General features: G+C 39.0%; 1 protein-coding gene across 1 annotated transcript in view; it reads left to right on the top strand.

The window, feature by feature from the left end:
- The first annotated feature begins 5,122 nt into the window (after positions 1 to 5,122).
- Positions 5,123 to 27,676, top strand: part of LOC122814518 (rab11 family-interacting protein 4-like) — a 319,471-nt gene continuing 296,917 nt past the window's right edge. The window contains exon 1 of the mRNA XM_044087093.1: positions 5,123 to 5,442. Within this exon, the coding sequence (XP_043943028.1) occupies positions 5,329 to 5,442 (114 nt within the window). The 5' untranslated portion in view covers positions 5,123 to 5,328. The remainder of the gene's footprint in view (positions 5,443 to 27,676) is intronic.

Here is a 27,676-nt window from a genome sequence, read left to right on the forward strand (position 1 = left end):
CTGACTTGCCTCCAGCCTAAAAATGCTATCAAAAGCTAAAAGTACTTCATAGACGGGTCCTGACAATATCTCTAGATGCATCTTAATAAGCTATTAAGCCACAGCCATAATAACGCTGTACAGCTTTATCCTCCTTACGGATTTTTCCCCTTCACCTTAAAACATTCACCCTGTATTCTCAAGTATACCTCCATAATCCACACTCACTTTCTTTACCACCAGCTACCTCCTCTTCAGTCCCATATCTGTAGTGTTCTCTTTGTCTCACCATTACATGCTAACTCTAATAACTTGAAGATTTCCTCTTATACCTTGTGTGCCCCTTTTGCTTCAACATATTTACAACTACCACTGTAATATAATTGCTAGGTATTTTGATAATGTTACCTACTCTACTATGTCAGATGTTATATGCTTACTAAGCATTTCTTATAATGCACTATTCTACTAGTCGACTATACCTCAATATCATTGTAACAAGTTTATCCTGTGTGCTCTGTATATCTAAATGTGCTGCACTGAAATTAATTTATCCTTACTGTTTATATTCTAACCATGTTTCTTGTGGAGCTTTTCTCCATGGGCCTCCACTGAAAATGAGCTCTGCGTAGCCCAGTGGAATATTTCGGTAAACAAATGCCAATAAATAATAAGTAAATATAAGTGAATGGAGAACAGCTACAGACATTTCCTTACACAAGGGAGGACCTTACACAAACCCAGGCATTTACAGACCCATAAGTCACACCAGCCTTATGTACAAAGCCATGGCAAGACTTATCATGGACCTAATCAATAAGGACACAGGGAACTTCCAAACACTTGATCCATTGTACAAAGCCATGGCAAGACTTATCATGGACCTAATCAATAATGACACAGGGAACTTCCAAACACTTGATCCATCTCATTTTAGATTCATCAAGGGTAGGTCATGCTTAATCAACCTGGTGGAGTTTTTTTTTTGAAAAATTCACCAAGGCAATGGATGAAGGTAAAATTGTACACCCACATATCTCAACCTGGCCAAAACTTTTGACACAATCCCACAATCAGGCATAGTAGAAAAGCTTATTAGATTGGGAATAAACCCCATGTCACCCACTGGATTGCCACCTTGCTCACAGATTGGATGCAGGAAACCAAATTAGAGGAAGTTACCTCCACAAAGAGACCAGTCACCAGTGGAATCCCACAGGGTATGTGCTGGGACTACTCCTGTTTGGCATCTACTTTTCTGAAGTAAAGGCCAATACCAAAGGACTTTGGCTGACTAAGTCTGGAGATGACTGCAAACTAGGAGCAGTCATTGAATCTCCAAATGTTTTAGCCATCCTGTAGGAAGGTTTATCCCAAACAAACTGGGGCCAGAATCATGGACTGTAACTAAATGCCAAGAAATGGATTATCAGATCCTTTGGGACGTCATCTACCCTGGGGGAACCACCACATTGACAATACAATCCTAAGAGCTGGGCCAGTTGTGCAGGATTTGGGAACTTGTGTGGACAGTGACCTAACTTTTAACAACATGAGCATACTGTCATAAGAAAGTTCTGCTAAATTGCTCAGCTTATATAAGAAAGGGAATACATCTAGATCTAGAAATGTCATTGCCCCCCTTTATTCAGCCATCATTAAGCCAGTCATTGAGTATAATGCCCCCTTTGGTATGTATCTGTCCAGACACATGCAACAACTGGAGTGCCCACAGAGATATCTTACTAAAAGGATAGATAGCCTAAACAATGTGTTCTATTTGGTTTGACTGAAAGCCCTGCCACTGTATTCTGTACACTATAGACTGCTAAGAGGTGACCTGTGTCTGGTGCAAAAGGCATCCTCTGACCCAATACTGATGGACCTACTGCACATCAGCAAGTCAAGTGGCATCAGAAATACTCGACTTAGGTATATAAAAAAACTCCTAAATGCTTTATTCTACACGAATCTCTTTAAATTATCTATGGTATAATCTTAGTTATTCTGACTAGGAGTAATACAAAATTATTGACCATGGGATGGGTAAGGCCGGTGTAACACCAAAATATAGGTTAATGCAAGCAAAAGAATGGAAACTGGCAAGTCTTAAAATGGTCCACAACAGCAGCTATCCCAATACTTACCTAGGAACCCAAGAAAAGACTTGAATACAAAAACAAAAGCAGCATAGCTTTGCAGCAGAAATTTCACAGCAAAGAAATTTAAAAACAGAACCTTGCACAGGTGACAAACACAGAGAACCAAATGTTTATCCACAGAAAGAAAAAAAAAGCATGTCTTTCAAGTGTGTGCCAAGGTGGTAGACTGGTATAACACTGGCTGTACAACTGAGCACAGACAGTGATGTTAAACAGTATCTGCAGTTTGGAAGACAACATTACAAATGCAGTTACAGCCATTAACAGTATTCTTTAATGTATAAATAAGATATATTTCTAATATTAAGTAAGTCTGGTAGTTGGCTTAGAGGGTTAAGGAGCTGTGGTGCAAGGTTTGATTCCCTCAGCCTCCATTGTCTAACTATTTGACTAGCCACTTAACCAGCACTGTTCCTGGGCTGTCTGAAAAAGGAATATGGAGGTCAGTGCTCTATCCTGGAAAAGAAAAATACATACATATAAATAAATAAGGGCAAAGAAAATGAAGAGCAAGGTATATTGTGCCTGCATGTAGTGGACATAAAGATCTACAAATGAACAGGTGTACAGGGTACATATGTATATACACATTGGTCACATATAGAAAGAGGCAGTCCATGCCGCTGCTTAATCTTATATTTATTGCAAAACAGTAGACTGGCATGGGGCAAATTATTTATTTTTATGTATATATGTAAATATATGTGCACACCTATGCAGAGACACACACTGCAGGGATGGTCTCAGCTGCTGCCTAAATCTTGAATTTTATGTAAAAAGTATTCTAGCAGGGGGTAAACGCTATGCTGAACTCAGTCGGTAATGTTCAGTAAAAGAGAGACTTTGGGTCCTTAATTTAGGTCATTTGACTGTGGAAAATGCTCTGTTGAAGACTGGTCAAAACTATATCAGTGTTTTGTAATGAAGTCTTTAGTTTTATAACTTCTCTTTTGCTGCTGCTGTTAAAAATAACTGTAAAATGGAAGCAAGAAATGATGAGGTGTTTCTGGGATAAACCAAAAGAGGCATTTCCAGTAGCAAAATATTAGATATGTGAAAGAACATAACGAGTGCCAAATCTGCTCAGAAAAGTGCAAAAATAAGGTACAAGTATTAACTCCTCAACTTTATAAGGACAGATACCAATCCACCATAGTGAAAGAAAGGTGTGTCTGTGTGTGTGTGTGTGTGTGTGTGTGTGTGTGGGGGGCATGATAAAAGTGTTATAGTTTTTTTAATGAAAGTAGTTTATCTGGGAATGTAGCACATTCTGAAAAAAAATGTCACAGAAACATCTGAATAAGAATGGCGAAGAGTCAGGGTTACATTTGGAATATGAAGAGAAAACAATTTGGGGAAGATCACTTTTTTTCATGATAAAGGTTGCTGTCTGGAACACTCTCCCACAACAAGTGGTACATTCAGCAAGACTGAGTTAAAGGTAACGTAGGACAGGCATAAGCATGTAATGCAAAGGAGGAAGAATTAAAACAGAAGTCTGGTTACAACGGCTACCTATGTGTGAGGGAAGTTAAAGGGAAGTGTGACCCTTGTCTGCCATTATTACTATATTAATCCAAGTCAATAAATAACTCTGCTCTAAGTAAACAATGTTAGTGCTGTACTTACAGTGCTGTATTTTAATCTAGGTCATATTTGTTGACTGAGTTTAACTCCATGAGTCCTCTTGTTAATTTCTTACTGGGACTCACTGCAACTAAAAGGATTACATGTCACTCCAGCTCAAGCTTCACAGATGATATGCGAAAATACCTAAGTGACGTGACTTGTCACAAGCATGCTTAACTAGTAACACTCGTTCCTCAAGCATATTTTAGGATCAAAGTCCAGAAATAGCTGACCTAATGTACTTGCAGAGCAAAATTTAAAAAGTAAATCAATAACAGCTAACCAAGAAGCATGACAGCCTACATGAGACTGCCTCCACCCTTTCTTAAAGGAACCTGATTTCAAAACCAAGTGCAGTTTTATGTGGAGAGCATGCCCCTCAGCTATTCAGATATTTGACTCATATTTTTGGTCTGCTCCTCATAAAATGTGTGGATGTCAGGCAAGTCACCGAGTATCAAAATCAAGAAATAATGACATAAATCTGAGTTTCAGACTTCATGTCCTTCAGAAAATGCAGGGTGACACAATTCCTTTTATTCTAACAATTTCCTGAGTTTATAAGGGCAGCATTTAAAATCTGTCTCTATTTTTGGGTCTTTGTGCCCACATCATTTTAGGCTTTGTCCAGATTTCTTGATTTATGAGGTTGAGAGGTATGGTGGAGCGCTTCTTCATGGTATTCTGATAGAATGAAAGCAATTTTATATTGCTGTACCTTAAAAACAAATTAATGGAGATGAAGGTCTTCTTTGCTACGATTAATTGGTACATAAATAAATAGATAACTAGATAGTTAAACTGTTAAACAGGATTACACAGGACAGAAGATGCAAACTGACCAGATTAAGTATTTGCTAATCAGCTGTTGTTCTGTCACTGAAAGGATGTTCAGACATGCAAACAGTTCATGCTGACAGCATGCTGTAAAACAAATTGTCTGGTTCAAATAAAGCTCTCTTAATTAAATATATTGCATAGTGTTGCAGAATTAGAAATAAGCAGAGTTAATATTACCTGTCAGTTCAAACTCAGATAAACAGTCTGTAAATTAACTTTGAAAACTGCCTTGTTTAAGCACTCTTTAGGCTAGTGAATGAGTAATGTTTATTTTATACCCTTTCTATGTTTTTTGCCATCAAAGACTATAACTGGTTTCAAACAACATTCTTGTGGAATCCATTTTATTGTTTGTAGTTTATCTTGCAAATAAGTTACCCAGCTGGACAGTGGTGAGATTTACCAGCCTGTTTACTCAGCTTCCTTTAACCTTCTGCCTTATGAAAAAAAAAATCCCAGAAACCTGTAAGGAAACAGAAAATCAAAGTCTGACACCTGCTACTGTTTGTAGTGGATAGCTTTTCCTTTTTCACCTCCCCCCCAACTAGTGTTAACAGGAAGATCGCTAGTGATTAAATCAGCTGAACAGTTAACAGGAGGGGTCCTTTCAGTACAGAAAAGTTTGATGGTAACACCCCCTCCCCCACAGAAGATCATGGTTCTTAACAGAAACTGCAAACAGGCAGAATAAAAGTTTAGTTACAGAAGTAATACAGTAATGTACTGGAGAACTCTAGGGCTAGAGAAGACAGTTGCAGGTGATCAGAGTCTGTGTTTTTTTGATACTGGATACATGCTTCAGTCAGATATGAGTGTTACTGGAAAGGTGAAGGTAAGTTTGTCTAGTAATTTTAGATAAAATATTTCTTCAAGTGGATTTTGTTTGGCTACAAAGCAATCTGCACTTTTATGTATATCTTTAAAAGTTTGTTGGTATAATGTATATGCAATTGTCTTAATGTGAACTTTACTATTTATTTTAGAAAAGAGAATTTGAGAAGAATTTTGAAGAATGTAAAGCCATTACTGTAATGACTGTACAGCTTATAAATACATAAGGACAAGAGTATGAGTTTTGTTTGGAAACAGCCTTCAGCTTATAATGCATAACATCAAGACTCTGAGTCTCATTTGCAAATAGCATGTAGTTTATTAGAGGGGTTCTTGTCAGTGCTTTGCATTTGAATTTTGATATGCAGTATGTGTATAACTTGATAGGCTGGGATGTGAGTTTTGGTTTACATAGAGGTAGTTGTTTTTAATTTGGACATGAAGATGGTACAATGGTCAAGTTGTTTACCTTACAAACACAAAGTGCAGGGTTTGATTCTAGGCTAAACATTGCTCACAAGGGCAGTTAGCTTAGTACTATTCTATGAAACTAATAACATAATAGTCATTTAAAGGCTGCTTCTGATTGTGAGTGTGTGATATCTGTACACTAGCCTGCTTGATTACCACATGCATTAAAAATGTACTGCTAATATATTTTGCAAGAACGTAATACTACAAGAGCATTATAAATGAGCACACCAGCATGACATTTTCTTTTGCTGCTTTTAAACACTTGCAAGTGGTGGCTTCTATATAGCTCCAGCATTCCCACACGAGTCAGGAAAACCGGGCTGTTGCATATGGTGTAGAAGAGAGTAACGCTGATGATGTATGAAGATTACTGTTTTGTAATAGTGTTGACTTGGATTTTAGGATACAGACTGTGCACAAGAAGGCTGGTGAAGTGAAAAGAGAAATGATCTGAACAGGACTAGTTAGCTTGGCTTCTGAGGGATTTAGAAAGAGAATTTAATAGTAAATAATTCCACTTGATCCCTAGTCTACTGATTTTTGCCTGTATTTCAAACTTTAGGATAAACTGGTGATTCTACTGCTGTTACTGCGTTTGTCTTGTATGTATGTTATTTACTTACTTATATTTGTTTACCGGGTAGTGTCCGACTGGGCCAATAGCCCATTTTCAGTGGAGACCCTGGGAGAAAAGCTCCAACAAAGCAGGACATACAATAATAATGACATACAAAGCAATAAAGAGTTTACCATAATAAGTACATGAGTTACCTGAGTTCATTACATCATAGGAGCAGAATTAGAAATGAGAGTTACAAAAATACTTGATAGCAGAGTAATCTATGATCAGTCAGCTGGCATGTAACATGAAAAAAATAATTTCATGCATAGTATGGGAACAGGGTATGACTGAAATTTTAAAAAGAGATTTAATTTTTATAAGAAGGTAAAACATTTTTGTGAGATCAAAAGTTACTACAGCTATAAGAGGAGTAAGAACATAGGTGGGAAGAAAATGGTAGGAGAGAGGGAAAAATCCATTAATTATATTGTTGTTTTTGACTGTACATCCCTTTAGAAAATGATTTCCCTCATCCAGTTTTGTTTGTAACATAATATTTTCTATTGTATCCTTTTGTTTTTCTTCTTTAAGTACAGCTTATATTCTCTTTTCACCCACTAGAACTTTATGGATTCCTTGAAGATGCTTAAATTTCTGTTTTTCCCCAGTCTTCTTTCTTTAAAAGTATACATTAAGTATAGTGCTATACAGCACAGTGTGATATTTTGAAATGACATTTGCTGAAACAGCTTTTCTCAAAAAGTGGAAAACCTCTTAATAACTTGGATGTGTGTAGGAGGGAGAATGTTTGTCTTGGGCTCTAGAAATTCACAAAAGAGGATGTCACACTCAAGCCCTGAGAAATCACTTGTGCATCACCCGGAAAAAAAAAATCCGTATTCTAGGCTAAAGGCTTTGAGTGAAAAGGGGGTTACATGTCCTTATGCCTCATCTTGGACTTTCCAGTATGTCGTATATCTAACCACAAATTGTTCTATTATCTGATTATTGTTTTACCAATACTATCACTTTAGGGCAACTTCAAATATTACAGGTTCATAGGTGTGTACTAGGCTAATTGGCCTGGAGCCTTTACAAGCCTTGCCCATAGAAGTTCCTTGAGACATCGTGCCGCTGGACGTTGGTTCCCAGTGCCTCTATCAAGTAGAGCCACTGGAGTGATCCCCGGGATGAACTTTCTATTTCCCATACACTCATCAAGATTCCTCTCGAAGAGGGCTAGTGAGGTGCTCTGCTTAACTGAGGTTGATTCACTAACCCATTGTGTGGTACTATGTCTAATTGCTTTGATGAAATCTAACTTTGTTTATGACTACAGCCTTTTTCTGATCTAACACTCTGGTAATCTACTCGGTAACCTTTTTTTTTTTTTTTCTCCCATGACCATCATGTTGTCTGTCCATGCTTTTTTGCTTTTTGTAACACTAACTTCTAGATATTCTAAAATGTATTTTCTTTAGCAATTCATGACATGATTTTTTCCAAACATTGATATTAAACTGATAGGTCATTAGTTACAGCTTCTCTTTACACTCTCATACTTCAGCAAATTTAGCCACCTACTTATCCTATGATTTGTTTTAAAAAATATAGTTTGCTTTAAAAAGTTATTTCTCTGTCATGTTCTCATAGAATTGTATAATGAAACTCCTCGGACTCTATTCATGTGTCTTTAGTTTTCAATTAATCCACTGAGATGCTTTCTTGAAAGAACTGTGATCAACCCTTAATCTTTGACTTGCCTACTGGCTGACTTTTGTGATATCTCTTTTTTCAATATTGAGTAAAACTCTGAGATTTGAAGAACTCACACCTAGTGCACAGTGACTTTGCAGAGACTATTATGAATGGCTGTCTAACAATGGAGCAGGCAGATGTGTAAAGCATGTGTATTTCTGCAGTGTGTATGCAGATAAGTCGTAAAACCTGAATGCCACATTCTGAAGATTTGATTCAAAACCAGTGGAATCGTGCACTGTAGAGCTCTCACTGTCACTGCAATAATAGCAATGGTCGATGACGTACTAGACTAAAGACAAGACAACCTGAAGCTAAAGGCAGTGCACAAAAAGGTAGAACTCAACCGCCTGGCCTGCCTCTACAGCTGTACATTGATCCTCCTAGGGTATTGTTTGTACATTAACCATTTGCAGCTAGGTATTCTGTGTGGAGCTTTACTCCCCGGCTCTTTGCTGAAAACAGGCTCCAAGGTCCAATCTGACACTACCTGGTTAATAAATGTAAAACAAATAAAGGTATGGGCCAGGTTTATCGGCATGCAATGAGATGAAAATGTTAGTACATAACCGTTTACGAGTGGAGCATGCCACATTTTATTGTCTATGAATTATGTACTCATGGATCAGAACACAAGCAAGAAGAGCTAAGCATTGGAATTTTTGGTACACTAACGATGCTTGAGAAAAAGGAGAACATACATTTTTGCAGTGGACCGCATAATTTTGTGTCAGCCTGGCCTGGCATTGAACAATTGCCCATAGGTGTACTTTTCACAGTATACCTTTTGTTCTTATGATCTAGATGTTGATTTATGAGGGCCACATCCACATCTGTTCTTACAGTAAAGGCCTTAAGAGCTACAAAACAACACCAGCATATGATGCAAATGATATGGCTGCTCTGTTGTGTGGTACGGACAGTAGCACTCCATATAGTCAAACATTTGTAATATCATTGCTGGCAGAAATGATTGAATAATCAGATAATTGCTTCTGCTGGCATTGCTTTATGGGAAGTCATGGAACAGCAGAAATGATTGGATAATTGCTTCTGCTGGTATTGCTTTATGGGAAGTCGCGGAACAGCAAAGAGTGGGAATTTGCCCTTTCACTGCTGCTGTAAAATCTCAGAGTTGGTATATTTAATTAACAGGGAGTGTGGGGGTGCAGGGGAATTCTCCCCACCTGCAAAAACATAAGTTGTGTTTATCTTTTTTTATTGAGTTCTGGTCCTCTGCAATGGATGTTTAGATATTTGACCTTCTGCTGCTTCAATATTTCGAAGCACAGCTGTGTGGCCTAAATTCATCAATGCATCTGTCTCGTGTCTCTGTTTACTTCTGCATGTGTAAGGACTTCTTCTAACTGTGCATAGAGTTCATAAAAACTGATGTTTGGATAGCAGAAGCTGGATGAACATTTGACTGTCTGTGCAAGGTATATGACAGCATCTGAGCATGGTGGTGTATTGTAGCACAAGACCAAATTCTATTCCCACTAGTGTTCCACAGCTTTCATGCAGTACTCTGTGCATCTTCATACAGTCAGTGTGCCAGGTAAATTTGATGGGTGTGCGGCACTGTAACATCAGGTGAGTAGAAATTCTTCTTCTTCTTCTTCTTTCAGCTTTTCCCAGTTAGGGATCACCACAGCGGATCACCTGTCCGCTCATGATTGGCAGTGGAGTTTTACGGTGTTGACTTGCCAGCCCGGTGGCCAACCTTCCACAGAAGGCACACACACTCACACCTAGGGCCAATTTAGAGTGTCCAATTCACCTACAGCATGTCTTTGGGATGTGGGAGGAAACTGGAGCACCCGGAGGAAACCCATGCAACCACAGGGAGGACTTGCAGACTCTGCACAGAAGGCATCCCAGCAGAGGATCGAACCAGAGAACCTCTTGCTGTGAGGCGGCAATGCTAACCGCTGCACCACTGTGGCCGCCCACTTGGTGTTTATCTAGCTTAAATGCTCTGTGGCTTGGCTGATGTATGCATATTGATGTTGCACTTGTCACATATGGAGCAGTCAGCATTTGAAGTGCAGAGGAGGATTGTGTACCCTGTGTATATTTTGCAGGTATTTTTCAACCTATCAGTATCCATCCATCATGGATCATCTTTATATTTACTCTTCTTACATTTGTTCTTTACAACTCTATAAACATCCCCTTTCTTAACTGTTTTGGACTTGCTTTTTTAACCATATTTCTTCCTTTTTAATATGTATTTTACTGTCATTTTCTTCTGCATTTTTCGTTAATCTTTATGATCTGTCATTTTTTAATTAAATATATGCTCCTTATAAAAGATTCCTGGTTTTACACTGGGGGTTTTGATGAAGACACTGTCATCAGGCTTGTTGACTAGAGATCATCTTAAATACTTCCCTAGTTTGCATGCATATGCCCTCCTGAAGTGCAGAATCCTCATATTTTTTATCTAGATTTAGTAATAATTAAATTGATAGCAAAAAAAAAACTGCTTAGTGATTGCATGCTGGAAATAGCTGATGACGTCCAGATATGGGACCTCTTTCCATCCTTATTTCAGAACCCCAGTTCCAAGACTGCATTTCTCAAGTAAGTTCTAGAACCAGTTTTCAGTGGTGATTCTGCTTTTTGATTATAGGTGTTGCTTGCCAGTCACCTTGAAGCCAAGGTGTACAAATTGAGGTAACATTGGGTTAATATTGTAGTTCTTGTTTTGAGATATGTGCACATCAGAAAAAGGGGGAAGCTGGCAGCACAGGAGTTTGGTACACACATTAGAAATGTCAGGCTACTACTTCCTCAACTGGAAGATGGCTTCCACCATGACCTAGACTGTGCCTGCAAATGGTGTATAGTGATCAGTCTACCATCCCAGTAAACAAACTAAACTAAATGCCACGCAGTTGAAAAAAAAACTCTAGCTGTACAGCTTTGTTGCTGCAATCAGTGTACCATTGGCTATATTTATGACCTATTAACAATTATTGTCTTTCTCTAACTAGGGAATCTGTCGTTATTGACTTCCCCTCAGCTTAAGCTGTGCTGACTTTTCAGTCTCTATTCTGATATGTACTCCCACCTCTCAACTGTCCAGATTTTTGCAGAATGTCCAGATATTTGCCTCATATTTTTTGGTCTGTTCCTTATAATTTTTTTTTCTGGCAAAACGTTGATCACTGAAGTCACTAAATGAGTTTCAGACTTCATATCTTTCAGAAAAATGCATGCTAACACAAAACATTTTATTCTAGCAACTTTCTAAGTTTTATAAAAGTAATATTTAAAATCTGTTACTGTTTAATTTTGTGCCTCTGTCACCCCGTTATTTCTGACTTTGTCTAGATTTCTTGTGCTATGAGGTTGAGAGGTATGTATGTACTGCATATGCTCTCTTCTCATTTGTTCCATCATTTCATAGAGGTTGGTTCTCTTTTACATTCAGCCCTTTAATCCTGTGTACATTCTCATGATGATTTATTTATGCTTTTCTCCTTTGTCACAGTACTTAAACACTCATGAAGCTTTAAAAAAAAGCTGAGAATACTGGGACTTACTATATTTTCTTTACTGTTTATTGTCTTAACCATGTATGCTTTGTCTTTGCCTTTTCTTTTTTTACCAGTATTGTATTGTTAAGTACTGTGCTGTAAGGGTGAGGCCAGCATTTGTGTACCCACAATATGGGTTTGATTGTTTGTTTTTGTTCGTAAATTTAAATTATCCACCTACATTCCTATGTAGTTACAATGCATGTGGTCAGGGAGACCATTTATGGAGCTTAGCCCAGTTTCCCAATTATACCAGAGAACCATCCGATGAAGATTGAGGGAATCAAACCCAGGATTTCACGGAGCAGTTCATTAACAGCTAATAGCCTTAGTGCAGATGATTAACTGCCAGACAAGAGAAAAATTACCTACTTCTCTTCCATATCAGTGCAGAGCATTCTGATCTGCCTATTTCACTGCAGATTAATATGTACTCAGCAGTGGAAATGCTTCTATTGAGCTCTGCTGCCCTCATATATTCTGTTATACAAAAAAAATCCTGTTCTTGCTTACTTCATGAATGGACGATGACTGTTGCTATGTTTTTTTTGAATCATGCCTAGTCTAGTTCACTACTATCTAGGTTGTGTGTTCCTTCATAAAAAAAAAAAAGATTCCATCAAACTTCCTGTTTGTGTTGCTGATCTGATGTGTTCTGTCCTCCTCCTGGTGCATTCCCTCACCTTCTACTTCTATAAATCTACCCTCTTAAAAATGGTGTACCAGCAAAATGAAAGTCACCTTCTGTGAGTTCCCATGTCATTAGGCCTGTGGGATATTCCCAGCATCTTTTTCTTATCTGTTTGGTAATCTATAGAGGTATTACTCTCCGAACATAATGTAGTAATTTAATTCCAAAGTTGCAAACCTTGTATGAATGGTTAAGATTAGAGCAGAAGTGTTAAAGATACTATATTTTGCTGAAGTGTCTTGGCTATCAAACCCCTTTTGTGTTGCCTAGAGGACAGATGGTACTTATCAAATTGCAAACCTGTGTGGTGGTCATACCTCTCAACTGTATAAAATTCCACGGTAAATACTGGTTTTTGAGGGCAAAATATTGGGGTGCCATGGATTCCCGAGTGGCCCCCCCAAGTGGCCCCTTTAATTTCCAAATATCCCGGGTTTAGTTTTGATTTTCTTTTCTTTTTTTGGTTGAATTTGTTCCTGATGTCATCACATGCAGGGTGTGTATGATGCCGTCAGCTTGTGCGAGCGAATGGGCAAGCCATTGCTAGAAATGGCAGATTAGAGTGCTCCATGAAACAGCAGATTTCTGTTAAGTCTTATTTAGAACTGCTGCTCCTGTTTCTATTATTCGGCAGTTTGAAGTAAGACCTGCTCCTGTTTTTTTGTCAGTTTGGCAGTTGCATTGCATTGCATTTGTACATCGGCAGTGAGAAACAGCAGATTTAAGTATTGTTCTGTTAAACTGCTTCTGTTTCTATTATTCGGCAGATACATCAGCAGATTTCTAAGTCTTATTTAGAGAAATAGATGGGGGGGCCATGGTGGTGCAATGGTTAGCGTTGCTGCCTCACAGCAAGAGGTTCTTCAGTTCGATTCTCAGCTGGGGTGCCTTCTGTGCGGAGTCTGCATGTCCTCCCTGTGGTCACGTGGGTTTCTCTGGGTGCTCGAGTTTCCTCCCACATCCCAAAGACATGCTGTAGGTGGATTGGACACTCTAAATTGGCCCTAGGCATGAGTGTGTGTGTGTGCATGTGCCTTCTGTGGAAGGTTGGGCATCGGGCTGGCAACTCGACACCGTAAAACTCTGCTGCCAATCATGAGCGGACAGGTGATCTGCTGTGGCAACCCCTAACCAGGAAAAGCCGAAAGAAGAAGAAGATTTAGAGAACTAGATGGCTTAGAAAACTACAGGCAGTTGCACATTGCATTTTTACATTGACAGTGAGAAAAGACAGATTTGAGTAGTACATCAGTCAAAGGTGTGTGTGTGTGTCAGTTAAGGATAACTGGTGGTTAGAACTACTTGGACTCAAATGCTGTACCTTGGGTACAGGTAGCAAGAGCCTAAAATCTCTACCCATATCATCACTTGTGATAGTTCTCAAAAGTTTTACAGAATGTCTGATACTTGTGGTCTGTTCCTCTTAAAATTTTTGGTTTTCTGGCAAACCCAGTGAGAACTGAATTCACTAAATAATGATGGCCATTTACGTTTCAGTCTTCCTGTCTTTGAGGAAACACATGTATTGGTAACAAAACATTTTATTCTAGCAACTTTCCTAAAAATTATACAAGCAATGTTTAAAATGTGTCCCTGGTTTTGGGCCTTCCCCCTTCCACAATAAATTTTGGCTTTTTCGAGTTTTCTTGTGTTGCATAACTTTTCAGGGGGAGAGAAGTTTAGTGCTGCTTATGCCAAGTCTATTTGCATTTGTTAGTAGCACAACAGGTAGAGTACTTGCTTTTGATGCAGAAGGCTGTGGGTTTTACTCCCGCAGTATGTAGATGGATTGCCAATAGATATTGTACTGTGGTGTACTTTTAAAGAAGGTGGATGCTGCAGCCTTGAGAATGTCCTCTTTGGCAGAGATACCCACTAACTATGAATCTGTTATCAGATTGCTATCCATTCCCTATTGCAATATTACATAGGCAATTTATTCCTTAAGGGCAGCAGGCACTTTATATTTCATTATTTCATCTACAAATAAAGTTGTTTGCTAGCAGCAACTTGATTAGTTACAGATCTCTTTTAATGTGGAATTAGTTAGATGACTTTTACTTCTGCAGAGATTGTGCATACTTACTGATTCTGGTGGATTGTAGAAGTTTGTGTGCATATTTATTGATGCTGGTGGATTGTAGAAGTTTATGTAGACTTTTATGATGGAAATTTTCTGAATTGGGCAGTTTTGTCATTTATTGGTTCATGCATTTTGTTTCACTACTTACTGGAAAATGTTAAAAAAAAAAAAAGAGGAAAACAGTTTTTAGTATCCAATAAATAAGCACCTATCCAGGCATGTCTAAGGGTCAGCTCCTGGTGTTTTCCCCTGTTTACCTGATGAATCTGGGCATCTTTGGGCAATGCAGCAATTGCATCATGTACACAGACAACCCTCTCCTCCTACCAGCCAACACTACAACCTGTGAGAGATGCACTTATATAGCCAAACTGGAAGCAAACCTCTCTTCACCCAAGACTAGACAGTCAAAAGGAGAAGGTAACTTGCACCACACCGCACTCATCACATAGCCCCTCAAAACCTACACCACCAAAGCACGCACATAGAAACACAAAACGCACACCTACATTTGCGGAGGCTCTCAATAAAAATCTGCCCGAGCAACAGGGACCTCCAGGGCAGAAACGCAAGCAACCTCCGCCCCCCAACACAACCCAAATTGACACATAGCCCACAAACTCAGTGTGCCACTCAACCACAGCCCATAAGGCATAACAACGTACCCAACACTCTGGTCATAGGTGACTCTATTGATAGGCACACTGATGTTCCACTCTCGAGGCTAAACAAGGAGAAAGTTAGTCAGCTGCCTGTCAGGTGCCAGGGCCTGCCACATAACACACTTACTCAGGTCACTGCACAATAAGTACAAATATGACTCTGAAATAAATAAAACAAAATCCACGTCAGCAGAACCAGCAGCAAAAAATCCAATGTTGTGTTTTATTAACATCCACTTTTCGTTCAGAAAGACTGAACTTCTTCAGACAGACATCAAAAGGTAGCAAATGTAAAAAAACTCCTTAAATACACAGTTAACAACACATGATACATTTGAATGGACCAACCAACTTTACCTCTGCATACTTCTAAGTTTCAAAATGCAATCTAAACTTACTCTGTCATTGAGACCTGGAAGTCTATATGAACAGAGTTTCAGCTGCCAAATCACTTCTAGGCGCTCTAATAATAGTTGGAAAGGACCCCCCCCCCCCCGATGTCAAAGGAAACCTGTCCTAACACCCTAAAAGTAAAACTGTGCTGAGGGTGGTCATTAACATGTTTCGCCAAAGCATTTTCACGCTTGTTTTTCCTAATACAGTATAAATGCTCATAGATTCTTCAGTCTTGCCCACATAAAACGCTGGGCAAGACTGGCAGCAAGCCAAATAAACAAGCGATCGAGATTTACAGTTGAATCTACCAACAGTGGAGAAAGAAGACCCAGATAGTTTAGCTTGCATTTTGAAACTTAGAAGTATGCAGAGGTAATTTTATTATTACTTTTCATTTATTATTTTTTACTTTTTACCTTTTGTCATTAAAAAGGTTTTATATACTATGTTTTTTGGTTTCAAACATTTTAAACATTTTATGTTTACATATATTTTCATTTTGTTTTGTTTTTAAAACACATTTTTCATAGATTCGACTTTTGTATGGAGTAGTACTTTAAGAAGTTTTGAGATCAGCTTTTTCCCACACATTGATGTCAGTGAGTTTTAACCAGTTGGTTGGTCCATTCAAATGTATCATGTGTTGTTAATTGTGTATTCAAGGAGTTTTTTTTTACATTTGCTACCTTTTGATGTCTGTCTGAAGACGTTCAGTCTTTTTGAATGAAAAGTGGATGTTAATAAAACACTTAACATTGGATTTTTGCTGCTGGTTCTACTGACGTGGATTTTGTTTTATTTATTTCAGTTTGTTTTAATTTTTCTGTTGCTACAAATATGACTCTGTCATTGTCCATGTTGGTGTGAATGACCTGAGACATACCTCCCTGGACTACATGAAAAAGAGACATGGAGGGGCTGTCCGATCTTGTAGCCAGGCAGGTATAACCCTAGCCCTGAGTCGCATCCTGCCATCACCCAGAATGATACCACAGTACAAGGACAAAATGATTGACTTCAACAATTGGCTAAGCTTCTGGTGTCATTCTAAAGGGATCCAGTATCTGTCTGCTTGGGATGACATGATCAACAGACCACGATGCTCTGCCAGGGATGGCCTGCACCTGTCGCCCTTGGGATTCCGGATACTGGCGAAGGCTCTTGACACCCCTATAGTGCCTTTTTTAGGCAAGGTTCAAATGACAAATTAGCCACCGTAACAGGTACAAGCAAGCAAAATCTGAGGATAATGTTACTCAATGCTAGAAGTCTAAACCTCAAAATGCACTCACTCGAGGCACTCCTTAAAAAGGAGAACATCGACATCTGTGCAGTGACAGAGACCTGGTTCAAGGCTCCAGAGAGCACACCTGCATTACCAGGCTATAATTCATACCACACCTTTCGGCCACCTAACCTGGACCAAAACACTAAAGGTGGAGGCGTGTCCATATTCATTAAGGATATCCACACCTCCAGGCTAGTTGCTCAGCATGATGCATCCGAGATTATCCAAGTGCAACTAACTCTGGGCAAGACTGCAATCCAAATTATAGCTTACTACAGATCACCCGCCATGCCCAAGGATTTCTACTCTTCGTTTCTTGATAGGTTAGGGTACAGCCAAACACCCTAATAATGGGCGATTTCAACTACCCCACCATTAACTGGGAAAACCACTCGTGTACCAACTCTTTTGCTCAATGTTTTCTGGAATTCATAAATTCTAATGCCTTGGATCAACTTATCCACACCCCCACCAGGGGCAGCAATATCCTAGACCTGGTCATTACCAACATGGGCAACCGGTGTTCCACACCAGAGGTCAATTCCTCATTGGTCAGATCCAACCACAAGATAATCACCCTAGACCTCCACATCCTGCTCCCACCCCCATTACGGAAACCACCGTAAAAAATTTCTCCAAAGCCAATTTCACGCTTCTAAAGACAGAAGTGGCAAACGTCATGACACCCATGCAGACAGACAATAGAGGTATGACTGCTGAATCCTACACAAATGCAGTTTATAAGCACTTGCACAGGTGCATGGATCATGCAATCCCTAACAGAACCAAGATGATATCCTCCAAAAAAAGGAAGCCAATATGGTGGTCCCCTGCCATAAACAAACTCTACAACAGAAAAAATAAACTGTTGCAAAAAAGTGTAAAATCCCATGATTGGAGGAACTCCCTGGTCAGCCTCAGTAAGAACCTGAGATCCCTCATAAAATCCAGCAAAGCTAGTTATGAAAACAAATTCGCCACTGATTCTAAAGACAACCACAAAGCATTCTATAGCTATGTCAAGAATCTCAGTGGCAATACTCAGATCTGCTCTGAGTTACAGCACAATGGCACTAAATATACAGAACCAACTGATACTGCCAATATCCTGGCAGGTTCAGTGCTAACTTTACCCCACCCCCTAAAGGGCCCATCTCTATGCTGGAAGAATGCAAACCTCCTGTAATCACGGCTGCACAGGTAAAAACCACACTCTCCAAAGCCAAGAACACAGCATCCATGGGACCTGACAACATCCCAGCGTGCATTCTGAACGAACTGGCACCCCACCTAAGTACCATGTTTAATCACATCCTCACCTCAGGCTTTGTGCCCACTGAATGGCGTACAGCAATAGTTATCCCACTCCAGAAAGGGGGAGCCACCATGGATCCTAGGAACTACCACCCCATTAACCTGATGAGCCTGGTCTGCAAGGCTATGGAATGTATCCTCATGGAACTTATAAACAATAACATTGGTAATCTCCAGACTCTGGACCCCACCCAATTCGGGTTTGTAAAAGGCAGATCATGTCTCCTAAACCTGATAGACTTCTTTGAAGTGGTCACCAAAGCCGTAGATGAGGGTAAGGTGGTTCACACAGCCTATCTAGATCTCGCCAAGGCTTTCAATACCATCCCCCTCTCTGGAATTATAGATAAACTCACTAAACTAGGTATAAATCCCTATGTCATAAGATGGGTTGCCAACTGGCTCACTGACAGAACCCACACTGTGAATGTAGCAGACTCCATATCCGACTTCAGACCAGTGACATGTGGGAGTACCACAGGGTTCAGTCCTGGGTCCCCTCCTGTTAGCCTGTACTTCAGAGAAGTAGATGCCAAACACAGAAGGGCTTTGGCTAACTTAAGTTTGCAGATGACTGCAAACTAGGAGCCATAATCGAAACGCCTAACAATGTGGACATCCTGCAAAAGGGCCTCACAGACAGATTCCTGGTGTCAAAGCCATGGCCTCAAGCTCAATGCCAAAAAGTACATTGTCATCCCTTTTGATAAAAACTCTGTACCCATGAACTACCACATAGGCGGTAGTCTACTTAACACCGAAAGTGTGATAAGAGACCTTGGGACACAGGTCGACTGTAGTCTCTCCTTTGATAATTACATTGCCGCAGTAGTCAGGAAATCCTTCTACGTGGCACACCTCATCACAAAAGGTTTCTCATCCAGGAAAAAAGAGGTCATTGTTCCCCTCTACTCATCACTCATTAGACCCATTATAAAATACAGTGCCCCTTTTGGTATGTACCTCACAAGACATCTACAACAACTAGAAAGGCCATAGAAATACCTCACAAAGAGGATTGCCGGCCTCAAACACGCACACTGTCTCCAGCTTTACTCCATCGCATATCGCCTACTCAGAGGCGATGTCTGCCTAATATACAAAGCTAGCTGTTGGGCATGCTGCACTTAAAGAAATCCCAGTCCCTCCGAGCTACACACTCTAGGGACCTAAACCTTGTCACCACAATAAACAGAACATGCTGGAGGGATAGATTCCTGTCCCAGTGACTACCCATACTTTGGAACAAACTACCTGTCTATATCAAACAAAGCTCCCTCATTAGCACTCTTCAAGAAAAATCTTGATGATCGGATGGGAGATAGGAAATTCACCCCAGAGATCACTTCTCTGGCTCTGCTCGACAGAGGCACAGGAAAATAATTTTCTTGGGTGACGAAAGCCGGGGTATGTTTTTGGCTAGGCTTAAATAGGCCCTAGGGCCAATAGCCTAGTACCTACCTATGAATAATCAGGAAGGTGTATCAAAGAACGATGTATGTTTCATGTGCAAGGGGCCTACGATTTGAAAACAGCCCAAAGGTAATCTTAATCCGCCATTGGCCAGATGCATTTTCTTTTGAATGTCGGTTTCAATGCTGTTTCAATGAATGCGAGTTTCAAGGGCAGAGAAGTTTTACTGCTAAGTCTATTTTCATTGTGAGACTGTATTGCTTTGTTTAGCCGATGTCTGTTAGTGTTTGTGCTATAAAATAAAATGTAAAATAAAAGTCTTAAATGAAATCCAAATAATCATTGTAGAAGTAAAGCAGTATGCACATTAGTGCTTATGGTAAATGAGGCAAAATAACAAAGTAATGGGACATTGGAATGGGGGGGGGCTGTGATTAGAATATTGCCTACCAGTAAATGTCCTACTTTTACCACAAAACCCACATACTGCAGGTCACCAAAAACAAAATCCTAAGATTTATCATCTTCTCCCTTTCCAGTGAACATCATTACTACACATTTAAAAAAAAAATGGTTACCATTTATTACAGGGTCTGGGAGGCGGGACATATTTTGGTCATCTGTTCTTCAGTTTGCGTTTAAAAGTTGGTATCCCACATTTCCTTTAGAGTGGGTGGGGGTTACATAATTATGTGTGCAATTTTTATGTTGATGAGTGTACAGATTTATACCTGTTTTTCATGGGCCTTTCTACAGATTTTTGATGTTTCCAGGTTGAAAGGTATGGTGGTGGCCCTTTTTCAGTCTTTGAGGGCTCCTGCAGTCAGTCTTCCTGACAAAGTCTATGTTTGGGTGTTGTAAAGATGAGTCCATCTAAGAGATGAGTTTGTGGTTCGGGATGAACAATACAAATTTATCCTGATTGTAGAACGCTGGATAGCATTCTTGTATAGATTTTGGAGATGAATTCACAACATTGTCCATGTACATTTTTGTGGACCAAGGGAAGGCAAATGAGTATGCACGATAGAATATTCCATGGAATTTTTGTACAACAATACAGGTTCACTAGGCTACTGCCGAGTGCAGGTTTGCCTATATTTGCAGAATGTGTGTCCATGCTCCTACTGTTAAGTTAAATGCTTTCAGGGTGGCGTTATATAGCATTCTGCCAAGGGTGTGTCTCATTTCCTCCTACTTATTATTTTTACATACAGGATATCAAGGCATAGCCGAAGTAATGAGATTATTCAGCCTTTGACATCTGGGTTGCATGTATGATGTTTACAGAGGAAGCTATCCTTTTTGTCTAAAATGACTGTCCAGCGTGCAACAGAGTGGTTCATTGCTCATTGTGAAAAAGATGGTATGAAAATTTAGCACCTCTAGATGAGAGAACTTGGTTATTTTCTGAAAAGCGATGATTGCTGTCTGCAAGTGAGAGGACGGCAGCTACTTTGGGTAAAGGAGTTTAAGTACCTTAGGTTTGTAAGTGAGGACGGAGGGGATCGGGTAACTAACTCGCACGATGAAGCTCTCAAATATCAGTGTCCCCATCCTTATGGCCATGAGCTTTGGGTAATGACGAAAAGGATGAGATCAAAGACACAAGCAGCAGAAATAAATTTCCTTCACAGAGTTGCTAGTCTGTCTGTAATACAATGAGAGGCTGTGCAGACTAAAAGGCTTTTGAAGTGTGGCCTTGGTTCCTGTTGACACAAGGTAGTTGGCTCAGGTAGCTTGGATACCTAAGTTGAGGATGTTGCCTGGATGTTTCCAGTTACTATGCCAGGAATGACCTGATGAGAAGAGACCCTGATACAGACCCAGGACATGATACAAAACTTCAGATTACTCAGCTTGCCTGGGGATCTCAAAAGACAACCTGGAACAGAGTAATCTGATTTACAGAACTTAATTTATAACCAGCACATGTCTTAATAAGACGAACGGCTTGGAAAAAGAACAGATTAAATACAGAGATGGTTTAGGGAAAGGGTAGTAGTGAGTAGTACTAGTTTTGCATGTTTTAAGCTTCATCTGACATTTTGATTTCTGGAATAAGTTTGCAGTCGGCAATATCAACAGCAGCATGCTAAGAATATTCATACCTTGAGTGTTCAGCATGTGAAATACTAAAAGCAAATTGCTATTCAAATATAAACACTAAGTAAGAGAACGTTTGATAAAATTTGGCACAAGGTAAATTTAAAAATATATGCAGTATGTAGCTATCCAGTTTCAGTCTGAGATGTGTTTAGCGACCTTTAAATTTTCAGGTTATATCTGAAAGGCTGTGACTCTTTCCCTTTACCCTTCTTTTTCTGTCATTTCCCATCTTGCTACCTAATGACTTTGTGGAATTTAAGGAACTTCTGGTGTTCATGATTGTAAGATAGTATATATCCCATCCTTGCCAATAGGGAGACTAGAATTACAAGGCAAGAGGAAAATCCCTCCCTCTCTGGTATGACTATGATTAGGGACAAACTGACAAATCATCACTTAGAATGGGAAACAAGTGGCTATATAGAATGCCTTGTCTGAGGTCTGGTATTGAAGAGTGAGAAAAATGCCTTTGTGGGGGTGGGAGGGGGGGTGTGAATGTTTCAGAATGTGATTCATTTATTTTAAGTCAGTAATGTAATGCATTGCATCAATCCCACCATACCTCTCAACCTCATAGAAGAACAAATCTGGGCAAAGCAAAAAAATAATGGGGGGACAAAGGCCCAAAAATGGGGACAGATTTTAAATATTGCTCTTATAAACTTAGAAAGCTGCTAGAATAAAAGATTTTGTGTTAACATGCATTTTCTGAAGGATATTAAGTATTAAACTCAAATGTTTGCCATTGTTTAGTCTAGTCAAACTTGAATGAGTTGCCAGAAAACTACCCATTTTATGAGGAACAGCCAAAAAATATGTGGTAAAAATCTGGACAGTTGAGAGCTATGGATCCCACCCCCACAGAAAAGGGCACCCAATGAAAAAGTAATGCATCACACTTAAACCATGAAAGACTTCACTGACTCCCCATGATATCTACTTTACTCCTGGCAAACCCAAAATATTTAAAACTAAACCAAATCTTTACAGTCTGCTCTATTCTTTATGTACTTTACTGTCTAAGATGGACAGCACACAAACTGCAAACCAGTTGTGTTTACGGGATCTGCTTCCTCTCGCACATCAAGTGACTTTAAAGATAAAGCAAGCAGTTCTGTAAGGGGGCTTTGTCCCCACCCTCTTTTTGTGTATGTATGTATGTGTATATATGTGTGTGTTTGTGTGTGTGTGTGTGTATGTGTGTATGTATATGTGTGTGTGTGTGTGTGTGTGTGTATATATATATATATATATATATATATATATATATATATATATATATATATATATTAGCCGATCTTAAATTGATGTTTCACCCTTATGTTTTAAGTGCTATAGGCGACCAAGTAAAATCCGCTATATAACAGAAATTAACAAACATCCAAATCCTTGACAAAAATGGGGATTATGTCTTTATGATAGCTGTGTTGAGCAGCACACTTCATTAATATGTGGATGTGTTAGAAGTAAGAAAGCTGTTTGTAAGAATATTTGGGGGGTGCTGGGATATCTGTTTGGGCTTTACTGGATGTGAAAAAGGGCTGGGTATGCAGCAGAGTGCTCTGTAAATGAGTTTGTTTAGGCAGCATTTGTAATATGAAAAAAAGAAGACAAATTTAATGAGGAACAATAGTAGGACTGTCAAAAAATGTGATTGTTGTAAGTTATTAATGGCTATAATATCTAGAGAGAAAAGGAAGCAAGCACAGAAAGCTATCTTGGAGAGATTTGAACCATCTACAGATTTAAGAGGGAGAATACGGATGAGAAAAAGAAGAGCTAGCAAAGTTAAAGGATGCTGCTGCGTGAAAATTGTGTTAAGAGATCTAACATGAAGCATACAGTGTGTGCAGTGGATTATCATTAAAATATTGGATATGTTGGCATTTTTACATATTTTTGCAGTAGGCTATTTGAAACAGAATAGATAATAACTAATTAAAATTAACAAGCAGAATTGCCTTCTTTTATAGGATTGTATGTGAAACATTTATTAAATATCTTCTTTGAATGTTAGTGTTTATGAATTTAATATGAGATATTGGGGGAAAAAATCCTGAGAAAAGGCTTTAAGGCTGAAACCCAATGGATGCAAATTAGATTGAGGAGCTGTCAACCAAGTCAGCTATGGGATATCCAAATAACTGTTAAACCTTAAAGTGCGTTTTCACTCCTTTATTAACTGCATATGTTACAGGGTTACTTCAGTGGACTATCTTACCCTGATATAGGAAATGCAGCTAGTACAGTGATGCTGTGCAGACAGTAACATCCTCATCTACCACTCTTTGTTGTTTTATATTATGCAGTTGGTCTTAACAGTTTTTTGAAATATTGTCATTCATGTGAGTTGGCAAAACTTTCACTCTTTTTTGCTCATATTTTAAAGCTATTAACTTACAGTTCAGGTGGCTATGGGAGATTGAGCACTGTGTGTGTGCGTGTGTGTGTGTGTGTGTGTGTGTGTGTGTGTGTGTGTGTGTGTGTGTGTGTGTGCGTGTGTGTGTGCGCGCCCGCGTTTTTATATCTCTATATTCATTCATGAGATCATAGAGCTAAAATACAGTTGAATCTCAAGACCATTTACATCTTGTCAATACCCACCCCCACACTGTACCTCCTTCGCAAGAGGGACAAAACAGTGCTTTCACAGTGTAAATTTCTGAATAACCATCCATTCCTCATGGATGATACGCTGTCACTTTGTTTAACTTGTAGAGAAGGTTTATTTCAGGAGTGTGTTGAGTAATAAATTTCTCTATCCCTATTTTAATTTATCCAAATCTTTTGTGTTTCTAATACTATCACAGGAATGGACCCCATTCCTAAATCAAAGTACGATTTAAAGTTCATGAAATTAGTATTGTTTCACTCTTTTTGATATCAGCCAAAAGTGCTCTTCGCAGCACCAACAACGTGCCCATAATGACTCCTGCAATTCGTACGGAGTTACGCGTATTGGTAGCATGTCTAAATATGATTGTAGACACTTTTTTTTTATAAGACCCATAGCTACTACTACTATTGGAACTATCTGGGTATCCTTCTTCCACATTGCTCTCGTTTCTGCTTGCAAATCCTGATATTTTATGACTTTGTGTCTCTCTCTGTACGCAGGACACTGTAGTCACTGGGTGTGGCAATTTCAATGATCAGTGCTACTTTTGTCTTCTTTTCTTGGACCACTATGTCCAGTTTTCTAGCATCTATCTTTTGGACTGTTGATAATGGATCTCACTGTTGGTACTGGATGATCCCATGTGATGTAGACTTCCATCATTTTCTATGATGCTTTGTTGCTCATGTTTCCAGTGTCTTTCAGCCACGTCAATATCATAATGCTTGCACAATCCCCAGTGCTGCAGTCTTGCCACATTATTATGCCTTTCAGTATACAGTCCTTCTGCCATTAGTATGTCACAACCTGCAACGAGGTGTGCGACTGTTTCCAATTTGGTTTTACAAAACCTATATTTTTCTGTTTCTCCCACATGTTCAATGGACTTTGTAAACCAGCTTGTAAATAGCCGACTATCTTGGGCCACCAGTATTAACCTTTTATCTCTTGGTTTGTCTCTCCTGTCCGATTATTTACATGGTGATGGAGATTTAAGTCCTTTCTTCTGGTATTAGTGGAGCTGTTTTGACTTGTGAAGATACAGGAAATGGGAGGATGTAAGGCATAGTGCAAGGTACAGGTCTCATACACACAGACTATAAGAAACTTAAAGTTTTTTTTTTTTTTAATTCTTTCTTAGCAGCACAAGGATTTTATGCCAACAATCTTCTTGGTTTAGAACCGCTATGGCCTTTCCAGATGAGTAATGTGTCCAGAAAGGTACATCCTGAAAGGGGAGATTGCTTTAATTAGGGTTGCATAAAGCAGGCTGATAACTTATTTTAATCTGGATGATTCGTCTATAAATATTAATTGTGCTAAATTAATGTATACTTTCTGACTACTGCTACTACATGGTGGTTGAAGGAGAGAGAATTATCAGTACAAACTCTGTTATCCCTGGCTGCATTATTATTTTTTTTTTTTGGGGGGGGGGGGGTTGGCCATACTGTATTTTGAAGGAGAAGTATTGCTTCCCAAATGTGACCATGCTAAACCTTTTTTTTTTTTTTTTTTTTATTTAATTTTAGCCCTTTTTCTGTATACCATTTATAAGTGTTTCTTCTTGTTGTAATTTAAGGGATTTAAAAAGAAATTTGACTAACTTCCTGTTTGCACTAATGTGTAAATTTTCTTAACCAAAAATCCTGGTTCTTGGTCTAGAGATGAGAAGCAAAAAGGATTGGTTCCAGTACTTGGTAAACTTAGTGTTGTGTAACATGGCCCTCATACTTTCTGAGGTACCTGGCACCTTTAATTATGTGGGTTCTGCTTCCAGCCAATTGGCAATCCACCTGACCACATATGGACCTACTTTTAAGGCATTTAGCTTGTTTATAATGCCATCATAGGATATAATGTCAAATGATTTGGTAAGATTCAAATAAGCTGTGTGAATAGAATGACCTGTTAACAGCCTGTGCGACCTTCTTGAAGACATTAAACTGATTAAGTAGGATGTTCCTTTGACAAATGCAGACTGATATGTTGAGGCGGAGCTAACCTAATAATGCCTTTGATATGGCAGTTTGTCATCAGAGTTTGAGATGAGATCTGATGCATTCCACGGCTTTGCAAATCAGAATAGTTAGCCTAATGGGTCTACAGTTTTCCATGTCAGTAGTAGAGCTACCCTTGTTTAGAGCATCTTGTCTTAATTCAGGGGTGATTCTGTAGCAAAGCTCAAGTTAAACAATTTAAAGAGGAGATCCATAAGTAATTTTGGTGCTATTTATTGTGCATCCAGGTAAATTAAAAGCCCCCATGAAAGTTTTAAAAAAAAAAGAGAGAGTGAGAGAGAGCGCCTTTGGTATGTGCTCCTTTGTGATTTATTATTAGTTGAAAGGGCTTTGGGAATTTGTGGCATTGCAGCAATTGTTTCAGGGGTAAAATTTGCACTAAATTTGTCTTCTAGATTTTAGTGGGTGATGACATCTTAAATAACACTCAGCAATGTTCTGAACTTATTTTGTAGTTTCCTAATGTAAATAGGGGCTTCTAGTTAGTTTTTTGGGCATCAGAAACCAGTACGATCATGATTTGACTTATTAAACCTGATTGTAGATTTTACTTCCTTACTAAAATTCTTCATGCAGTCTTTAATCATACAGCAAATCTGAAAGTCCTTGTGTTAGTGTTTTTTTTTTCCTTGTCATAAAGTTTATTTAAGCTGGTGGGCCACTAGAGGGGATTGTTCATAAACTTCCCTTACATCTTGCTCTAACAGGGACAGCCAGGTCTTGGCACCTATCTATTTGGGAATAGAACTCCTTTGTATAAATAGCAGCTGTGCGATATGTAGGAGTCCTAAGGAGAAATACCCCAATATATAAAACTCTGAAATATATACATTTATACTGAAATGTAAATTTACCTGCACAAATGAACACAGTGTTCACTTACATACAGGTTAGCTTGAGATAATGTACATATAGAATCTAAATTAGGCTAATCCAATACAGGACATATCTGCTTCCTAATAATAAAGACAAATGTGTGTGCATACAGACAGAAATCTACCTATGGTAATAAAGTAGTATTACTGGACAATAATACACTGTTGGTTCAGCTAATTTTACTTGGTGAATGATTTGTCCGTATAGCCCAGTGGATAATTTAAAATAACACTAATGCCAACTCTGCAGAGCATACCCATAGTAAAGTAAACCAGGGTTCTTTCTTGTGTAGTTGAGTATAGTGCAAAAGCATTCTGCCTCCGACACCAGCTACCTCTTCAAAGTCTTGTACTTTGTCTCCATATTGTGAGAGTAGTAACTAATGGTTAGCCATGCAGTAGTTCTGCCAAATTTGCTTACAGCAGG

This window comes from Protopterus annectens, chromosome 1.part1 (genome assembly GCF_019279795.1).
Source record: "Protopterus annectens isolate FY-2018-M chromosome 1.part1, PAN1.0, whole genome shotgun sequence".
NCBI classification, from domain to species: domain Eukaryota; kingdom Metazoa; phylum Chordata; order Ceratodontiformes; family Protopteridae; genus Protopterus; species Protopterus annectens.